The sequence below is a fragment of the Hevea brasiliensis genome, chromosome 8 (genome assembly GCF_030052815.1).
Source record: "Hevea brasiliensis isolate MT/VB/25A 57/8 chromosome 8, ASM3005281v1, whole genome shotgun sequence".
Classification (NCBI taxonomy): Eukaryota; Viridiplantae; Streptophyta; class Magnoliopsida; order Malpighiales; family Euphorbiaceae; genus Hevea; species Hevea brasiliensis.
Window position 1 is genome coordinate 95,730,914 of NC_079500.1, and position 20,784 is coordinate 95,751,697.

The window sequence follows — 20,784 nt, forward strand, 5'->3', positions numbered from 1 at the left end:
TACCTTAGTCTTCCTGCATCTTGGAGTCGATCCAAATCCTAGGCACTTGGTTTTTTGAATCAGAGACTCATCCAGAAGCTACAAGGGTGGAAGAGTAGATTTTTGTCACATGAGGGGAAGGAGATTATGCTTAAAGCGGTAATCCAAGCTATTCCATCTTATGTCATGTCTGTTTTCAAGCTTTTGTTGTCTATCATTAATGATTTCCATCAATTATCAACTAAATTTTGGTGGAGGAACACTTTTGATAAAGTGAACGTTCATTGGTTAAATTGGAAAAAGCTATCATGGAGTAAGAGGGATAGGGGCATTGGTTTTATCCTTATTTAATCTTTCTTTGTTAGGGAAGCAAGCTTGGAGATTGCTTCTAAATCCCCATTCTCTTTGGGCAAAAATATTAAAGGGTATTTATTATCCCTATTTAAATTTTCTTGCTGCTACGAAAGGAGGTCACCTTTTGTAACACCCCAATTTTTGAAGAAACATTACATATGGTTATTATTTAAATAGAAATAAAATTTATAAAGTTTTGGGGAGAAAAATTTAATTTGAACTTGGACTTGAAGAAAAAGTTGTAAAAGTTTTGGGGTGGAAAATATGATTTTTGAAAAGTTGAAGCACCAAAATGAAATTTTGTTAAAAAATTTGGACAGCAAGTTGCAATCCATGTGAGCTAGTTTCTCCAGTAGTTTCTATAAATAAATAAATATATAAAAGAAAAGAAGAGGACAACAGAATTGGGAAAAAGAAAGGAAGAAGGAGAAGAAGAGAAGGGAAGAAGGAGTTGGTGCTGGAATTTTTTTTCTGAGTTTCTCTAGCAAGAAAGAACACTAACAAGGGGAAAAGAAGGATTTTGATCTAGGGTACAAGGAATTTGAGAGAGAGAAATGGAGAAGAAGGTGAACAGTAGCAAAAACAGGGGTTCATTAAGGGCAGCATGTTTCTCTTCCGTCTAGGTGAGTTTTTCACCCCTATTTTTTGGATATGTTTGAGCTTTGTATGTGCAGAAGCTATGGTTAAAATTGGGTGATTTTTTAATGGTTGGATTTGGAGAAATATATTGTTAAACACAGGCTGTCTGCAAATGAGAATTGTAAATTTTGGCTATTAAAATTTGAGGAAAATAAATAGTTAGGTTAATTAGAAAATTATGAAATTTGGTATAGATGATTTGTAGGATGTTGAGGCTGTCGTGTTAAAATTTGGTGAATTTTAGACTTATGGTTTATGAGATATAAATTATTTTGTATAAGTTATCTGATTAAGAATAATTTATGAAAAATTCAGAATTTGAAGGTTTGGCTAAATATGTTGATATCTCATGATGTAGTGACAATTTTAGGCTAAAAGTTTTACTGATGTTGTATTGGGATGTCTTGAATAAATGGTTAAAATTTGGGATTTATCTAACGATTGGATTACTATATATAAATTTGAATGCACAAGCTGCCAGATTGGGTATTAATGGTTAATTTAAGTTGAATAAGTGATTTTGATGGAACTAAGATTATTTTGAGATAGGATATGAAGTTGTTGAATTATTATGTGATTGTGGAATATTTTTTTGAGAAATATATATGTGGATTTTAGTTGGAATTTTGGTGTATGAGTATATTTTAATGATTAAGGAAATTATGGAATTGAGTATTATTTTTGATATTATAATTTTTATAGAGCTATAAGTTGGATAATTGAAAATATTGATATGATTAATGGCTTGTGGATTTAAGATTTATGATGGAGAGTTTAGTCCAATTTAAATGGAAATGCTGTTAAATTTTATCAGATTTTTAATTAGAAAAGTAGAAGTTTATGGTTGATTTTGATTGATTGTTGTTATGATTTTAGGAGGAGCTTTTGATTATGGTTTTAAGTGGATGAAAGGTGATATTTGCTAGTTGGTATCATGAGGTTAGGTGAGTGGTGTTTACAATATATGGCATGAATTTTCTTCTCAATTGATTCTTGATCCTTTGAAAATTGAAAATGGTGATTTTCTTCCTATGTTATTGTTGATTATTTGATTCATTTTTATCGTTCAATCTAATTCCATTCTATTGTTGATCATTGTCATTCCAACATTTCATGCATACTAGCAAGTCTAGAAAGAGAGTTGGAGGTTATGAAATTGAGATAAATGGTAAATGATGATGAGACTAATAGCTTGTACAGAGAGATAGATGATAGTAGCAAAGTTTAGCAGATGTGATTTAATATTTTAGAATTATAAGAAGAATTATGAGATTGTGGGCATTTATGATGGAATTTCTTGGCTACTTTGGGTAGCAATGATTTGTTTGGCAGAAGTTGGATATTGGAGTTTATAAATTTGATGGTCTATAGTATTGATAATCATGATATGCTCTTGTATCACTATGAGATATAAAATTATATTTAACATATTTGCTCTAGTTAGAGCGGTGCCAGTAGTTCAATTTAGTACAGTAGGAAATGGCTGCCCATAGAGAGGGTGGAGCTGCTGCTGGGAGATTTGACACAATATTGCTATGATTTTTTTATATCTATTTCGATACTCCGGCATATCTTTGGATGCAAAGTACCAATTATCAATAATTTTTATATATGTTAGGAATACTTGGAGACTAGGAAGAATATAATTTGAGTTATTTGGAGATTCTAGAATTGCATAGCATGTTGATTTGATTATTCAATTTATTCAGCTTATTTTAATTTTTTTTTTCATCTGTCCATTTAGCTTATTTCTTTTTGTTGCATGATGTATATTGTAAATGCCAACTCACTGAGTAGCCTATACTCAACCTACCTAACTCACTAATTTTGCAGAGGTTAATTGAAAAGAGAATCAGGTTGATGGTTTTTAGAGCTCTGATTGGCTAGACTCCATGGTTCTGGGGAAGCAAGGGAAGGAAATCTGCAGTAGAGAATAAGGGTGTGATAGTTTAGTGGTATCAGAGCTTAGGTTTAGATTTTGTAGACACCATTGGTAATTAATGTTCAGGTCAATATGGATATAAGTAAAAGATTAGTTTGAACTTGTTAATGAACAGAGCTTTGGGATTTTAGTCTATGATAGTTGTTAAAGAGCTAGAATTTTCTCTAGAAATGTGATATTATGAGCTAAAAGCTCTATATTGAATTAGAAGTGTATTAATTATGAAATTTGTTTTTAATTAAGGAAGGAGTTTGGAATCCTAGTTGAGAGAATTAGACTTTAAAATATATTGGTGAAGGATATTATAAGGGAAGAAAATTTGACAATGGAAACTTGGCAAGTATAAATATGGATAGTAAAAATATGAATATGTGATAGAGTGAACTAGAAAGTAAATACGAGTTGGGAAAAAAAAAAAAATTAGTTCAGTGATGATATGTTTTTAAAATTATAGTTATATAAGTTATGTGATCATGATATACTTGGTGACAAAGATTTTTTTTTTTTGAATTATGAGGAATTGGCTCAACATGGCCATGATGTTATTATGATTGTAAATGACAATTATGGTGGTTGTTGATGCTAGTAAATTCAAAATATTAAGGAGTATGAGATATATTAGTAACTGGAGAATTTTATTTAAATATTATATTATAGAACATATATCTTGATGGAGTGCTACAAGATAACTACGAGTCTTATGAAGATATCAAATATGATATGTGAATATAAGGGTGTTAGCAATAAGAAGAAGTTATAATGTGTGATCATTGAATTTTATTTGGAATCTTATCCTTAAATGGTGAGAAAGAATGGTTGGTTCTAATGAGAATTATGAAAGATTAAGGTGAATTAAGAGCTTTGTTACATTCTTATATGTACCTATTAGATCACCCTTTGATGACGGGGTTAATATTTTAGCATTATACTGTCTTTAAGACAGCGCTTGATATACACATAGCCTTTGGGGCGTATATCAGGTGGTTCGCCTTATGGGGGTAGTTCTGCACATGCGTATGACCAGATTATTTTTAATTGCTCCCCTAGAGTGATGCCAGCAGCATTTGTATTTGCATCTGCATAAGCATCATCATCAGCATCAGCATTCACATTAGCATCATTAAACAGTCATTGCATGTTGTCAGCATTTGCTCTTCTAGGTGGATGCCAGCTTATTTTGCTCTTTGAGGGCCGCTCTGTGCATTGTGTATGACCAGTATTTTTATTGCTCTTGGGCCTTCAGCAGTGTCATCATAGAGCCCAAGATGCCAACATTGCTCTCACGCTGTCAGAGTTTATTACATACAGCTAAGATTCCAGTAGATCTAACAAGATACATATATGAGTGTAATGACATTTAAGCCTTGGAAATTAATCTGGAGCACTAGTAAATAAAATATTTTGGATTGAGAAATTAGCATGTCTTGAGGAATATGAGATTATTGTACTATTACGAGTAGTTTGGAGTCGATAATAGTGATGTGCCATCAACTATTGAAATGACTAAGGTTAGATGATGCCTGAGGTTATAAGGGAATAATAAGTAATTAGAAATATTCATAATGTAAGGCACATTATAGTTTAAGGGTTTTTGACAAACTAGTGATTGGCCACTTAAGGTTTAAGAAGGGTTTGCTCATGATTTAATGTGATTATGTAGAATTTTATAAATAGTTAGCTAGCTTGACTAAGACTAAGAATAGAGAAATGACTTCAGATTTAAGGACTAGCAAGTAGTGGTGATGTATCTTTTATGTTTGATGTAGAGATAAAGGAATGGGAAAAAATATTTGAGTACAGTTAGAGGTATTTAGAAAAGATGGAAAAAAAAGTTATGCATGGAAGTCGAATATTAGCATTAGGTTTGATCTTGTTTGATTAGGTTGTTAAATGATTGAAGTATGATAAATCTTTTGAGTTTATGGAGGAATAGATTTTAATTTTAGCTTAAGCATAGTAGTTTTGGACTAAACTTCGTGGCTGTCTAAGTTGTGGAATTTCGGGGACCGAAATTCATTTTTAGAAGGAGAGAAATGTAACACCCCAACAATTGACTTGTTAATTATGGGACTACTATAAATGTAACAGCCCACATAGGTGGAAAACAAAAAAATTAATGGTTTTATGTAACCCCTAGCTCAATTATGGCGATTTTGGACTAGTAATTTAGGCCTGAAAGTTACGTGGGTCAGTTAGAATAGTGGCATTACACTATGACTTTGTATCATGAGTTTGAAGATCCTCCTAACGATTTTAACTAAATTTGATTCATTCATAGTATAGTGAATATTTGTCTAATTCATTAGACAATCAATTACATGATATATATATACATACATATATATATATATATATATATATATATATATATATATATATATAATAAATGAAAATTTTGAAAGCACCAATACAAATGTGACTAGAAGTCTAGTACTAAACAAATAAACTACAGATTTTGAAACCCCCTCGTTTATCAATTTCGTTCTACAATTTTAATTCATAAGATAGTTGTTTGAATCATCAAGAAGACATGGTAACCTAACCTCCAAAGTGAGCTTGAAGCTTGTTATATTGGCAGGAAGGTTAACAGGTTTCTTTTGCAGAAGCAGGAAAAGATTTTGTGGATTTCCTATATTCAGCATTCTTTCTTTGCCTGTAGGAATATAACAACGATCACAGTTCTTGAGCATTTCAAATCCCACATGAGAAAAACTAACTAAATTAAATTGAATTAAAATTTAAAGACAAATTATCAATAAAAATAAAAGTAGAATCAAATTAAATTTATGTTAGTGACAGGAATGGTCTGTTTTTAAAACTATGACAAAGCACTTCAAATCCAACATTAGAAAAACTAATTAAATTAAATCGAATTAAAATCTAAAACAAATTATCAATCAAATAAAAGTAGAATGGAATCAAATTTACATTAGTGATAGAAATCCACCGTATATGCATGTGTTTTATCTTTTGACAAATAAATTTATGTTACTGTCAGAGGTCAAATCTTATTTGTTATTAAAATTTGAATTTAAATTGATAATTGGCTCAAACTGAAAAAATCGAAGGCAAAAGTAATTTTATGCAGACATTTTTCAATATATATATATATATATATATATATATATATATATATATATATATATATATATATATATATAATTGATTAAATTAAGTCAGTTTACCAAAAAGTTTATGTCAAAAATTTTTTTCATATCCTTTATTTATACTAATAGTTATTAAAAAATTTGAATATTTTGACTAGAAATATTAATTTCTTATTCTAATGATAAAGATGAGATTATTTGTTAGAAAATATTAATGTCTGAATGCAAACGTTATAAAATTGACTCAAAGTGTAAATCGATAACTTAATTAATAATTATTTTATATTATTACAATACAATTTAAGTTATACAATAGGGTAAATGATTTTGGATATATGAATTTTTTTAAGATTGAAAGGACGTATTGTAATTTGAAAATGTTATAACAAGCACGCAAATCTAAAATGCACACACACAAATCACACAATCACACGGTATTGAAAAGAATAACATAGGATTTAACGTGATTCAACCGTAAGGTCTACGTCCACAGCCAAGACAAGAGAAAAAATTTCACTATGATGAAAAGAGAAAGATACAATCAATCAGAACTTTTAAATTTTAATCCCAGTGCGTTTTCTGAATATATCACAATTCTGCCGTAAAGGTAGAATATTATAATATTTATACTGGTCCATATCATGGAGACTTTGCCCTCACACAATTCAGGTCCATGAAAAAACATATCCCAAAATTCAAAACCACAAAAATAACAGAAAATATGGAATGTGCGCCATGCCTTCTCTCTATCATTCTTGTTAGTAAAATTCTAGGATGATCTAACTCTCCCAAATGTAATTCAAGGTTTCTTATTTAAATCATGTAATAATTATATGATTTTGAATATGTAGATTAAAATTTTATTTTGTATGTTTTTTAAAAAAAATTATTTTATAACTCGATAAAAAAAATGTCAATAAGGATCTACTATGCTTTTTAAGTTATTTTATTATATATATAAATTAGGATTGAGTTGAGCTCTCCGTTATGTTATCTTATTATAGTTGATGTATTGTGAGACTGAGCAAAACTCCCTTTATTATATTGTATTACATTATTAACATTTTTTGAGATGTATGTTGCCTTATATATTACGTTGAGGGTAAGTTGAACTTCCCAATTTATGTAATTGATGCTTGGACGGATTTTATTTGTATATTTTTTGAAATTAGACCTCCTTAATGAGATCAATATTGAGTTTGCAGATTTTATGTTAATTAGGCAAATATTATGTATAATTTAAATAAGGAAAAAGACTAAATAGCTTTTTATGGCTAAATGAATTTAAAATTAAGTTTTGATTAAATAAGTCCACGTACTTAAATATTATTTTTTTAATTTTTAAATATTAAAATTATATATTATTTTTAATTAAAATCATTTAAAAAATTGAAAAATATGATAAATAAAAATGAGTTAATATTAAAATTATTATTTTTATTTTTATTAAAAAATATAGAAAATAATATTTTAATTTTTTGTAAAAAAATGGGTCATTTGGCTTTAATTATAAAGTTTGATTCTTATTTAATTCAAAATTTGATTCTGATTTTATTTGGTCAGATTCTAAAAGTATATGAGCTTATTTTTTTTTTATTTTAATAATCATGTTTTACTTATTTTTATTTATTGTTTTAAGCAAAGAAGTAATTTTTATATAAAATCTACAATAAAAGTATTTTGATAATTTACGAAAATATAATCCACATATATAACTTTCAACTGGGCATGCACTTCACTAATTTAGGCCTAAACCATTGCATCTCAAGGACTTCAGACTGAAACCCAGCCCACAGCTTATCATCATGAAGGCTGAAATGGTAATTTAGAGAGTCCTATATAACCCACCTTTTTTAATTTTCTTCCCTTTCTAAACCCTACTGGGCGTCTGCAGCTGGTCAGGTCTGTAATCTTTCCCTGTTAATCATTTTCGTTTGTGCTCCTTAATTCATCTGTTACCCACTACTCTCTGCTCCCTCTATAATCTTTATCCAAAGCTTTTTTAAACTTATATTGCTAGCTTGAAGTGAATTGAAGTTAGCCTAGTTCTAAGCAGGTTTTTTTTTCTTGATAATTTCTTTTGGGATTATTGTTTGTTCTAGGATGAATATGTGCACGCATTTTTCAAAATTTTGTCTTAAATGTCTTTGATATTAAGCTTTACTTTTGGTTTTTGCCAGGTTTAGTTGTGCTTCTAGGGAGAGTTTTAATCAATGGCTCCGGCTAAAGGTACGCATGTTGCTTCTGGTTTTGCTGGGTGTTCTGTTAGCATCTCAAATGATAACATTTCTATGGTTAATTATTATTTTTTTTATGCCCCTTGTTGTAGTCCTTTCTTTGGTTATTGAGGACTTTATGTATGGCTGTGCAAATTGGATATGTCTTGGATTCTAATAATAGTAGTGACTTTCTATTAGTTGTTGGGGTTATTTGTACATGCTGCCAGTTCCTTATATGTTGCCGTATGTATGATATCTAGTAGACGTAGAAGTAAATCCACTTGTGTTACATTTGGATGTAATGTTTTCAAATAAGTGATTTACATTTGATTTTAGTTGAAATTGTTGGATGAAAGTTAACATACTCTTTAATTAATTAAATTCATGAATATGATTGATATCATATTTGAGGTAGAATTGAAAATTGAAATGAGATTTTCAATAGATATCTCTAATCTGTACTCAAATAAGGTTTTTATTTGTATTTGAGATTTAACATAGTTTCATCTATCTATTTAATAAAAGAAAATCGTGTCTTGTTCTATTCAAAACTCACAATTTCAAATCCATCCGCCTAAACACAAGGCCATGTTTATACATGGTCTAACTGCTATATGGTTTTCCTAAAACTTAGAAAAGGGATCTTATAAGAGGGACTAAAACGTAGACAAGGCCTTGTTTATACACAGTCTAACTGCTATATGGTTTTCTTAAAACTTAAAAAAGAGATCTTATAAGAGGGACTAAAATGTATGTTGTGTGGGAAAAGGGAAGTTTCTTCAGCATGTAGTTCGTTTAGATTTCAAATTTATTTTTGTGGGCATATTCTGCATGAACGTTTAAGCGCTTAAGTTCCAAAATGTATAACAAAAAAAAGGTCTGTGTTAGCCCTTTAATTTGATTAAGGGTATATCCCCTTTGGCCATGCTGATATTCTTAAAAGTAGCAGGAAGATGACGTTTGGTTAATTCTCTCTAGTTTTTCATTTCCACGCTTTCTTAGGTTTTTGTTTTGGAAAAGAAAATATTCAACATTTTTTATAAAATTTTAACAATTTTAGGGCCATAATGACAGGCAAAAATAACTTGAAAAAATTGTCATTGGATTGTACTCTTTTGCATAGCGGTTGATGTTTGCTAAGCTTATTGTGATTTGAGTTTGTTGGTGTTTGAAATGAAGTTTTCAAATGCATTCTTGTCTTCCTATGTAGTTTTTACCTCTTTTTCATCTAAGAAATATGCATTCTGTACCTGGCTTTGTTTGTGCTACAAAAATTTATTCTTCACCTCTTGCAGCTGATGCTACCAAAAGGACTGATCCCAAGGCACAAGCTGTGAAGGCTGCCAAGGCCGTGAAATCGGGCCCAACATTTAAGAAGAAAGCTAAGAAGATCAGGACAAAGGTCACATTTCACCGGGCCAAGACATTGAAGAAAGAGAGAAACCCAAAGTATCCTCGCATCAGTGCTCCACCAAGAAACAAGTTGGACCACTATCAAATTTTGAAGTATCCATTGACTACTGAGTCTGCCATGAAGAAGATTGAGGACAACAACACCCTTGTGTTTATTGTTGACATTCGTGCAGACAAGAAGAAAATCAAAGATGCAGTAAAGAAAATGTATGATATTCAGACCAAGAAAGTGAATACTTTGATCAGGTAAATTATATTTAGTTAAGCTGGAGCATCTTGGTGTTTTTCAAGTGGCGTAATAAATCTATCTTGATAATGCTTTGTTGATACCTACTTTTGATTGTTTGTTGAAATGGTTGAGATGTGGGATTGCGTGATTTACGCACTCTTTGTTTTTAAGTGAATCCTTACCTGTTCTTATTCTAATGCCAGGCCAGATGGAATTAAGAAGGCATATGTTAGGTTGACTCCAGACTATGATGCCTTGGATGTGGCAAACAAGATTGGCATCATATAAATTGCGGTTTTGTAGCTATAGATCACCAGCAAAGTGATACCAACATCCTTTATAAACGGTTTTGTTACGAGTAATTCAGTGTTTTAGGGCCTCAATATCATATCTGTTTTCTTCAACATATGTTGAGAACTATATTCTGTTTAACTTAATCTCAGTTAAAATTTAATCGGTATGGTTAATTTTTCAATCCTTGTTTACTGCATGGCTTTAATTCCAGAATTATGTTCAAACTCCTTAATTTTGCAATTGCCATGTAAGGGGTTGTTTTGAATGAGTATGAAGTCGTGAATACGTAAGGGGTTGTTTTGCTCTTTTTGTGAAATATGCATTCAACAGATTTGCGGCGACTCTAACTTTTGCAGGCTATGAACTCGTGAATGAGTCAGACAGATGCAAATGTCAAGGAATTTATCCTTCCTTGTTGGGTTTTGCTTCTGGCTGTGCATAGTTAATTATGTTTCCTCCAGATAGGAGTTGAACATACAATCTTGCAGGAATTTAGAATTTTAAAACAATTTTAGCTATTTTATTTTTTTGATATCATTCGTTTTAATTTCTTGCGAACAGACACAGAAGAAGGAAAGGAAACAAAAAATAATAACAGAGCACTGGATCTTCCACTTCAGGCGGCAGCTGCAGAGGCATCCAAATTCCTTCTAGTTTCATCAAGCATCTTTGCAATTTCTGTGTCAGAATAACCATGTTCTAAAAGTTTTATCTTCAAATTCAAAAAGCTTCGCATAAATTTTTCGTTTGCGATTATGTTCAACCATGTCTATGTTGGGTTTCGAAGCCTGAAGTCGCTTGGTATGATGAGCAGCTTTTCCAGTTTTTGATTTGACCAAAAACTTATTGGTCTGGATATATCCAGACGTTCCAGACCCTCTTGGAGTTTCAAGTCCTACTCTCTTGTACATTTTAATCCTAGCTCCCTGCACAAGGAAAGAAAATTTAAATATAATAAACTATAATTATCAAAAAATGCAAAATCTCACAACTGAAATCTATAATCTAGTGATATATAAGCAACTTTTGATCATTTGTTATCATGTAAGCACCAAAAACGCATCTAAACTTTGATATCAAATGTGTTAAAACTTCTTTGGAAAATCCTACGCAGAGTATCCAATCCATCTAATGCAAACCAAATATATTGAGCCGAAGTAACATTACAGTAGATGAGTTAAAAAGACTTAAAAAGCAACTAAAAGGGCCAAAACAGAAGCAAAGTTGCAGCTGGATCAGCTTGCATCTGCATATAACTGAAGGTAAATTTTTGGAACAAAATGTTATCACCTTTTCCCCATTGATTCAGAGGTTCTAAAATGAAATTCTCTATCATACAATCTTTTTCTTTGACCATTTTTATATGTTTAAAACGATAGTCATAAAAATTACCTAGCGTGTCTAAAAATTTGCTTTACTCTTCACTTCTAAGTTCCAAAAAATGGAGAAGGAACACCAGAAGATGTAAGCCATTGTCAATGGGAACAAGTTCTTGCTTCCTTGTTTCCACAACTAAAAGCATAAGATTTGAAATCAATATACTTCCAACAAATGCCTACATCATGCCACTTCTTTAACCAAAGTCCATTGGAGTGATAAGCGAGTTGTGCGATCAGTTCAAAGTTTAGAGCTGATTCACAGTATGAAAATAAAGAGCAGACCACAACTTATGCAAAAACCAGGACTAGGAACCCAACACCATCCAAAGCCACCATCCTAATCACAAGAGTTAGTCCCAACAGGTTTGAACCCCGATCCTTTGGAGATAATATGCCATGAATCTGAACACAAAGCCATATAACAGAGTGATTAGCTAGCATAGGACACTATCCGTAAACTTCACACAATCATCAAAATTTCCATAAGGGACGAATGATCAAACACTATAAAGGCAGAAGATCAAAGCAAAACTAAGCAACTAAACCATCAAAACAATGGAAGACCCAGAGAAGCTAAAAACTGCCAGAGCACCACAAACCAAAAGCAAACAATTTAGCATCCTAGAACCAAACAATACCAAAATAGACACGGAGACCCAAAGCTGAAGCCCCCACAAAGATCCATGGCAGTGCACAAGGAGATGAAAGCCGCTATCCATAGGTTTAACGATAAAAAGGCTAGATGCGACATAAGAAGACTGATACCACTAAGCGATGCTCCAAAGGCCAGGCCAAGAATTCTTGCTGAGACCGCTTCTAACCAACTGGAATTTGAGCAAACAAAGACACAACGAAAAAGAGATTCTCACTACTGCATTGTTCCCTGCCCATATTGAAGGCACTGTGATTTCAACAATTTAGCAACACAACAAAAAACGCAACTAAACTTTGAGATCGAATATCTTTAACTTCTTCAGAAAACTTAGGCACATTATGGAATCCATCTAATTGAAACCAAACAAGTTGAACATATATATATATATATATATATATATATATATAAACCCAAATTATCGAGTAAGAGAAATTAAGGAGAATAGAATTGAAGAACAGATGAAGGAACTTACAATTTCTGAAAGCTTGCTTGTTCGTGTGGATAGAGATTTCAAGTCTCTCTTCTGTTCTACTCCTAATAATGGGCTCTTTATGTATATATAAGGAATTCCAAACCCTTTTCTTTTAGGATTGGTAAACCTTAAGCCTTTAGCCCTATATTATTAGGATTTATATATTTACTAACTTAAAAAAAATCATTTCAATTAATTTTTTTTAATTATTATTATTAAAAATATTACTTTGTAGTATTAAATAATAATAAACTATCATGACTGATATTTAAATTCTGTTTCGTTCTCTTAAATTATTAATTGACAATTTAAAAATCTTTTTATAAAAATAACAATATAAAATAATATTGCAAATTAAAATTTGATGAATATGGAAAAAATAAAAATATTAATAAACAATTTAAGGCTAAACTTATTATGCATCGAATTACTTATTTTGATTATTAGGATAAAAAAAAAACTAAGATTAAATTAAAATAAATTAATATAATAAATAATATATGATGGATAGTTTTGTTTTAGTTTAAACATTCAAATAATAAATTTTATTTAAGTTAAAATATATTGTTTAGTTTGAAATAATTCCAAATAAAATATAATTAATAAATAATTTAAACATTAAATTTATTGTTCTTGATTAAAACAACAAATAAAAAAGAAAAAAACATTTGGAGAATGAATTGTGTGGATAAATTCTATCAAAGTTATGTAACTTCGATTAGTTTTTAAGTTGAAAATTTTGAAACATCTCAAAATTTGTAACAAAATTATATTTCAAACGTTAAAATTTCTTATATTTTTTATTAATTAAAATTCAATTTTATTAAAAATATTTTAAAATTACTTATTTTAAATTAATATATCATATTGAATAAATTTTTACAAAATCACTAAAATTTCAATTTTAATATGTGAAAATTAACTGAAAATACCTTTTATTGTAAATAAAAAAAATTAAAAAAAAGTTTTCCCTCATATAGACAACGGATATTTCTAAACATTTGAATATTTTAAATGAAAACAATAAATTTCTTGTTAATATGTGTATATAAGAGTTTTAATTTGTTAATTTTCAGTAATTGGTATTCGCGCGCGTGTATATATATATATATATATATATATATATATATATATATATATATATATATATATATATATATATATATATATATCCTCAAATCAATTGAATTTGACATGTCACCGATTTCATTAAATTAATACCACAAAATGGCAAACTCATAAACTCAAGTAAAGCTTTTGTTTTCTAATTTTCTCTGCTTGTTGGGATAAATTTTAACAATTATCCTTAAACTTATCTAGTTATAATATTACAGTCCTTCAACTTGAAAATGTAACGTAAAACTCCATTAACTTTCATATTTTGCATAGTAAAATCTCTCTAACCTTTAATTATCAATTTTTCAGTTAGACGTTGACCTGGACAGTTTCAGCATGGAGCTTACTCAGTATTTCTCTTTTCTCTCTCAAGCAATGTGTAAATTGCACCATTCTTCTCTCTATAGACAGAATAATTTTTCACATGTAGAGAAAATAATTTTACACTTTGCATAAGAGAGGAGAGAAAAATATTGACAAAACATCATATGGGAGCTGCTCACATCAGTTTCTAATTGGAAAATCAATAATTGAAAGTTAGAGTGATTTTACTATGCAAAATTTGAAAATTTAAGTGATTTTATGTTACATTTTAAAGTTAAAGGACTGTAGTGTTACAACTATATAAGTTCAGGGATGGTTATTAAAATTTATCTTTGCTTGTTGCTTTCTTTGTGATGTTGCCAATTTTCTCTGGTCACTTGACTTTGACAACCATTATGACACTCAAGTCATTATCCTTATTTGGAAAGCTTAATTAAGAGTTGTAAATGAATGTAGACTTAAGTAATAAGAGAGACAAAATATGCATAGTTGATAATAAAGTTGTGTTACCTTATATAGACCAATATAGAATCATTGTAGATGGTTACTCAACATTCTCGTAATCTCAAGAAGTATTAGTGGCTTGATAATTAAAGAAGAATTAATCAGAAGAATTAAAGATTTAATTATTCTCTTGCTGAATTTAATTAGAAGAATTTAATTGTATATTTCTTTAGAAAGAATTAAGCATAGGTTTAGTTGGTGAATTAAACTAAATAAGAATTAATACAAATGTGATTCCTTTCCATGATTTTTCTAATCAATGAAATTGATTAATTATTATTTTGACCAAAATATACATGAGTAAGTTTGTGTTAGTGTTTAAAAATGTAAATGATACTTATATATTGTTATTCACATAATCATAATTTTTAAAAATTGTTTTGGGATGAAAAATAATATTTATAAAAGCTTTAAGGATGAAAGTATAATTTATTGTTGGACTTAAGAGTAATATGTTAAAATTTTATGGATAAAAACACAATTTTTAAAATTTGGAAGATACTTTTACTCTTAGAAGTGAGGAGCATTTGTGGTGGTTGCAAATAAACAACTGCTGTTAATAGTGGCAATTGCATTTAAAATGTACAAGTTGAAAATATTTAGGAGTGAGCATTCGGTTCAAACCGAATCGAATTAAATTATGAAAATTGAATTATATATTTTAAAAATGAAACTGAATTGAAATGGATGAAAAATTAAATAGAATCAAACAGTTTTATTTTGGTTCGGTTTGGTTCAAACCAATCGATTTTAATTTTTGATTATTTTTTATTTTAGACTTAATTTTCAAGTTATTTAATCTGATTTTAACCTTGATTTGAACCTAATAGCCATTAATTAATGAAATTAAACCATTTATATATATAAAACTACATATAATTAATAAATTCCCTATAAAAATAAATTAATTCAAAAATCAATAAAAATATTTGGTTTGGTTTAATAGATTTTTTTTTTTCAAAACTGAACCGAGTAGAAATAATTGAAATTTTTATAATATAAAATCGAATCAAACCGAACAATATTATCTTAAAAACCAAATCAAATTACAAATTAAAATAATTCAATTTAATTTAATCAGTTTGAACCGAATAATGCTCACCCTATAAAACAATTCTCATTATACAGATTTGCCATTTGCAATAAGCTGCGGTCCAAATACAAATGCCTTGCCCCTTACACCCATAATTAAAAGGCACAAATAGCAAAGTACAAGCCAAAAAGCACAACATTAAGACCACAAATTCAGCAAAACAAATCTCGCAGAGAAGCAAATAAATGGCAGAACAAACAACAGAGACAAACAGCAATACCCAGAGCCGAACTAACCAATACAACAAAAAACAAGTAACACCATCAGCCCAAAGAAACTAAAAGAAAGTATCAGCAATTGAAGATAGGCATCCTAGCATAAAATCCATATCCACTCTTCTAATCTGAACTTCTCAAAATATCGTTGAACATCTAGCAGAGCCTCCTTCCCATCAACAGAATCATCACAGAAAGAGACAAAGCATCAAACACATGGAGAGTACAATACCACAAAAATATAAATCACCCAACTTCCTGAAAAAGAATCCCAAAATTATGTAGGAGAAGGGATAAATAAGATTGTTGAACAGATTTTTTGAGTGGGCATTTTGTGTTTGCACGCTCCAACGGACTGATTGGGTACACCGATGACCAGAAGATATTGAAACAGCCACTATACCGCCACCCATGCGAGAATGTTCTCTATGCCAAGTAAGTGAATTGCAGATGGTAGGTGCTATGCTAGCTGCTCTCAACTATCTACAAGCTATACACTCTATTTTCTCCCTTTTTAAGATTCTCTACGATTCTACTCAAACCAATCTTGAGAAAAGAAATATCCAAACCCGCGCCTTGTTTATCTCCTTACTAGATCAAATTAAAAAAAAAAAAAAACAAATTTTATATTCATGCTACTTATTACGTTTACTAATTCCTACTTTAACCTTTCACTCATAAATATATAATTTTTTTTTTTGGATTAAATGTAACATACTCACTTTCGAAGTTCGTACATTCTACTATTCTGGTGATCAATATCTGTACAGATAGTTAGAATGTCTGGAACTATATTTAAACTAGAAGGAGGGGTCATAAATAAACTAAATAATGATAAAAAAAATTAAAAAAAAAATTTAGAAATGAAATGCAATGAAGTTAAATGAGCCGTAGCTACAGCGATGGGTAACCCTAACAGTAAACAACTTTGAAGACAGTTAGCAATCCTAGACTCGTGAGGAACGTTGTGACATAATTTTTGAGACTCCAGTAAAGAGTTATTGAGCCTTAGATAACAATAGAATGCCAAGAAAATGCTAAGAAAATTTTCTAAGTCGATACAAAAATTTTAGCTCGTTAAGCTAAACGAATGACATTTTAGTAATTTCTCCTCTAGAGATGATTTTTGACCAACTTGTCCATCCAAGTAAGTGAAAATTATGACATAAAATATGAATAAATATTGATAAAAAATGAATTAAAAATGAGTAAAGAAAGAAAAAGAAAAAGAAATTTAAGCTCAATTATTACATAAGCATTATGTATGCATGATGTAAATAAAACCCCTTAGCCAATCAAAATTCAACAAGCACATTTAACATACATTAAAAAGAGTAAAAGAAGTCAAAATTTGAAAAACAAAATCTGCTCCTTTCTTCTTCCCCAACTTTGGCCGAACCACTTCCTTGTCTCTCCTCCATTGTTGTTCTTTCATTAAACCTTCAAATTCCTTAAATTCTCACCCCAAAATCCATAAATTTCTTTACTAGAACTTGTCATAAAACCTTGTTAAGGTGTTTGGCAGCCAAGAAAGTGAAGATTAAACAAAGAGAAAATTCTGCCCTACTAAGGTTAGTGTCAATTTCTCTCTCTTTCTCATTAGATTTTATATTAGGAGTATGAATTAAGTTAGAAATTGAATAAAAATACCCATGTATGAGCACTCTTAATTTTCGGCAGCCATGAATAGGGAGCGTGTGATGAGTTTTGATTTAATTAAAGTTATCTATGGATGGCCTTGAATGAGAATATGGGACTTAGAGCCTTAATTGCTATGTGTGAAGCAAGATTGAAGCATTTGGGAATTAGGGTTTAAGGGAAAATTAGGGTTTTGCTAAATTGATGATAAATTAGTGTTCTTAAGGTCAATTGATGACCAATTGGCATGATTTGATCTTAATTTGGGATTAAATGTGGCATTGGATATTGAAATGGTTAGGCTGCCCTATGTGCCAGAAAATCCTAGACTTGAGTCTAGTGTGTTTGGACAGCCCTAACTTGACTTGTGTAGTTTCAATTGGTGCAAGGCCAATTGAGGTGAAACTAGGGATAAAATTCCACATTTTTTATGAAGGGACCCTACCCAAAAAACTAACTTAAGTTGACCTAAAAATTGCCTAAATCAGGGTGACCAAAATTCTGGACCTGGAAAATGATCAAATAAACAGTATTTGTTCAATTAGCCATAGCTTTGTGTAGAGAGGTCCAAATGACTTGATTCTTGAACCCCTGGAAAGCTTAGATAATGTAGAACAACTTTTATGAAGAACAGAAACTCAAATTATGATTAGAACAAATTCAAATTGCTAGCCAAAATTAGGATACCAAAACTAATAGAACCAAATTTTGCCCAGAAAATTTGGACAATGACCAATCCGGCCAGTTATGGTAAAAATGCCATAACTTGAGCTACAAAACTCCAAATAGAGTGATTCAAAAAGGGAATTAAAGAAGACACATTAAGGAACAACTTTGATGAAGAAAGTTTAGCTAAATTCTCACTGTAGATCGGTCCAATAGAATAGTAAACCTAAGTGACCAAATATGAAAATTTGAAATAACTTCCAATGAGCTTTGAATTGAAATTGGCAACCAATGCCAACAAATGTAAAATCCAAAATGTGGTATTTTAGAGAAATTAGAACTTGCCTACCTATTAATTATGAAAAAGTCAATATTTTTGCATGAATAGTAAGGTGAATAGTAACCACTAAACCTCAAATGCAATGAATTAAACAATTAACTTTGTAATATGCCCTAGTATGCCTAGAATGATTAGTTTGGATAGGTTGGCATTCCAATAGGGTTTCGATAGCAGTATTACATATGGCTTTGTGCCATTTCATGATTTATGGCATATCGTGCCATTTTGTGATATTATGGCCTATGGCCATTTTGCTATGATTGATACACTTGGCTTTATGCCTGATGTTTGATATGGCTTATTAGCCGTTCTGTTGCACACCTGGCAGACACTTTGTGACCGATAGTGTGACAGCTCGAGGTACTTAGTACCCAATGCTAGTTTACCCGTTTATCCAGTCTAGTAAACTAGTATAGGTTACTTGGGCAACTAAAATAAGTCTTAATAATTTATAACCAAATAATGAACATAAAAAATACTAAAATTAATAATATTATGATTAATTACCAGAAATCCAGTCTGTATGAAATAACAACATAATTTTTGCATATTTATTTATTTTAATTTATTTTTATTTTATATTGGCACCACTAAGCTGTATTGCTAAGCGCGTCGCTTTTTGCCACGTGTAGGTACTGGTGAGACAAATAGAGAGCTCAACAGACCTCAGACTGGGTGAGCATCCCGATCTGCATTGTTTTCCAATGTCACCACATCTGCAGTGTATTTTGGGTAGGACACTAGGCTATATCTTGTATTTTGTATTTTGTGTTAGATATTTATTTTGTCATGTAAATTATGGAACTATGTAATTATTTGTAATTATGTACATTAATGAAATGTAGTATTTCATCTACATTTCATTTATGAATGAGTACCAAATTTATTTGTCTATGTATGAATGAAAATCGAGAAATTGAGATAAATGATCTGAAATATTAGGATTATGAGAAAATTTATGCTTTGAGATGATATTGTTGAAAATGTTAACAGGTGAGGAAATCGTCAAAATGCTAATAAATTAGGAAAAACTCCGTCAGTTTCTCCGGCGAATAAATTGACCGCAAATAAAGAAAAGAAAATGTGAGTAATAAGAAATGCAATAAAATAAGTTAATGTGCTCCGACACCGAGTGTGACATGCTTTGCTCGGCTACACTGTAGACTGGTAAAGGAGTGTCACATTTAGTGATATCAAAGCATGGTTTAGGCGTTTCTGGGTTTAGATAGAGCCCATACCATGCATTGCATTTGTAAGAGTCGATGTGACACTAATGCAAATCTATTATTTTTTTATTATTTTCATTAGGATATAGACCCGACATCGCAAAGAGCGGTTGAGAAAGAGGTGGAGAGTCATGCTTTACCCATGGCTGAAGCTAGAGGCAGGAGAGAACCTGCTCCACCAGCACCAGAAGCACCTGCACAGCCTCAGTTTGCCCTATTTCAACAAATGACTAAATTCTACAGGCAGATTTTGGGGGCTATCCCACCACCATGACCACAACCACAGCCACAACCTCCGCCACCACCACAAAAGTCCCATTTGGAGAAATTAAGAAAATATGGGGCTATGGAATTTTTAGGAAAGAAGGAAGATGATCCCATGGCAGCCAAAAATTGGCTAGACAGAATGGGAAGGGTGTTGAGACAACTTCACTGCACCCCAGAACAAAACCTAGAGGGTGTTGTGTCCCTGCTTCAGGATGATGCATATCAGTGGTGGGACACAGTATCCAGGGAGGTGCAGCCAGACCAGATCATATGGGAGTTCTTTCTTATAGAGTTTAGAAAGAAGTATATCAGTAATGTGTACCTGGAAGAGAGGAGAAGAGAATTTATCAGTCTGAGGCAGAGAAAATTGACAGTGGTAGAATATGAGAGAGAGCTTGTCAGACTGAGTAGATATGGGAGAGAAATAGTACCCACAGAAACTGAGAGGTGCAAAAGGTTTGAGGAAGGGCTGAATGACAATATCAAGCTTTTGATAACAGTTTTGGGGATTACTGACTTCGCAAAATTGGTTGAAGCTACATTAAAAGTAGAAAAGGGTCAGAATTAATGAGTAGAGTAGAAGGGATAGACAGTAGAAGAGAGGTCTAGGTCAGACCAGTTCATCCTCTGCACCTGGTAAAAAGTTTAGAGGTCCTCCTGCTCAGAGTGCTAGCCAGCCACAAGGTCAAGGCCAGTCCCAAAGGCCCAGATCT

General features: G+C 31.0%; 2 protein-coding genes and 1 long non-coding RNA gene across 9 annotated transcripts; 2 read left to right on the forward strand and 1 right to left on the reverse strand.

Moving 5' to 3' along the window:
- The first annotated feature begins 750 nt into the window (after positions 1 to 750).
- Positions 751 to 2,917, forward strand: LOC110651680 (uncharacterized). Its single transcript, XR_009150701.1, has 3 exons — positions 751 to 956; positions 1,849 to 1,916; positions 2,806 to 2,917. It is a non-coding gene; the product is annotated as an uncharacterized LOC110651680 (long non-coding RNA).
- A 4,896-nt stretch (positions 2,918 to 7,813) lies between these two features.
- On the forward strand, positions 7,814 to 10,357 carry LOC110651681 (60S ribosomal protein L23a). 2 transcript variants are annotated; one of them, XM_021807075.2, is made up of 4 exons: positions 7,814 to 7,923; positions 8,202 to 8,250; positions 9,536 to 9,899; positions 10,086 to 10,357. In XM_021807075.2, the coding sequence occupies exons 2-4, from the start codon at positions 8,235 to 8,237 to the stop codon at positions 10,168 to 10,170; spliced, it is 465 nt and encodes a 154-aa protein (XP_021662767.2). In that variant the 5' UTR covers positions 7,814 to 7,923; positions 8,202 to 8,234; the 3' UTR covers positions 10,171 to 10,357. The 2 variants fall into 2 exon arrangements, with proteins under 2 accessions (XP_021662767.2, XP_058007685.1); XM_058151702.1 differs by lacking the exon at positions 7,814 to 7,923 and adding an exon at positions 8,054 to 8,077.
- Positions 10,358 to 10,675: 318 nt separating this feature from the next.
- Positions 10,676 to 12,799, reverse strand: LOC110651682 (uncharacterized). Of its 6 annotated transcripts, none has more exons than XR_009150705.1 (3): positions 12,683 to 12,799; positions 12,321 to 12,438; positions 10,676 to 11,102 (listed from the first exon to the last, which is right to left on the reverse strand). XR_009150705.1 is itself a non-coding variant. In XM_021807076.2 (2 exons), the coding sequence occupies exons 1-2, from the start codon at positions 12,272 to 12,274 to the stop codon at positions 10,860 to 10,862; spliced, it is 324 nt and encodes a 107-aa protein (XP_021662768.2). In that variant the 5' UTR covers positions 12,275 to 12,554; the 3' UTR covers positions 10,676 to 10,859. The 6 variants fall into 6 exon arrangements, 1 of the variants encoding a protein (XP_021662768.2); XR_009150702.1 differs by having other exon boundaries at positions 11,569 to 12,438; XR_009150703.1 differs by lacking the exon at positions 12,321 to 12,438 and adding an exon at positions 11,569 to 11,957 and having other exon boundaries at positions 12,683 to 12,791.
- Positions 12,800 to 20,784: the final 7,985 nt, after the last annotated feature.

Coding starts and splice junctions, on each gene's coding strand:
- LOC110651682 (XM_021807076.2), bottom strand. CDS start 12,274: ATGGATAGCGGCTTTCATCTCCTTGTGCACTGCCATGGATCTTTGTGG. Junction 11,103..12,193: donor GGGTCTCCGTGTCTATTTTG/GTATTGTTTGGT, acceptor TTCCTTGTGCAG/GGAGCTAGGATTAAAATGTA.
- LOC110651681 (XM_021807075.2), top strand. Junction 9,900..10,085: donor AAAGTGAATACTTTGATCAG/GTAAATTATATT, acceptor TTCTAATGCCAG/GCCAGATGGAATTAAGAAGG.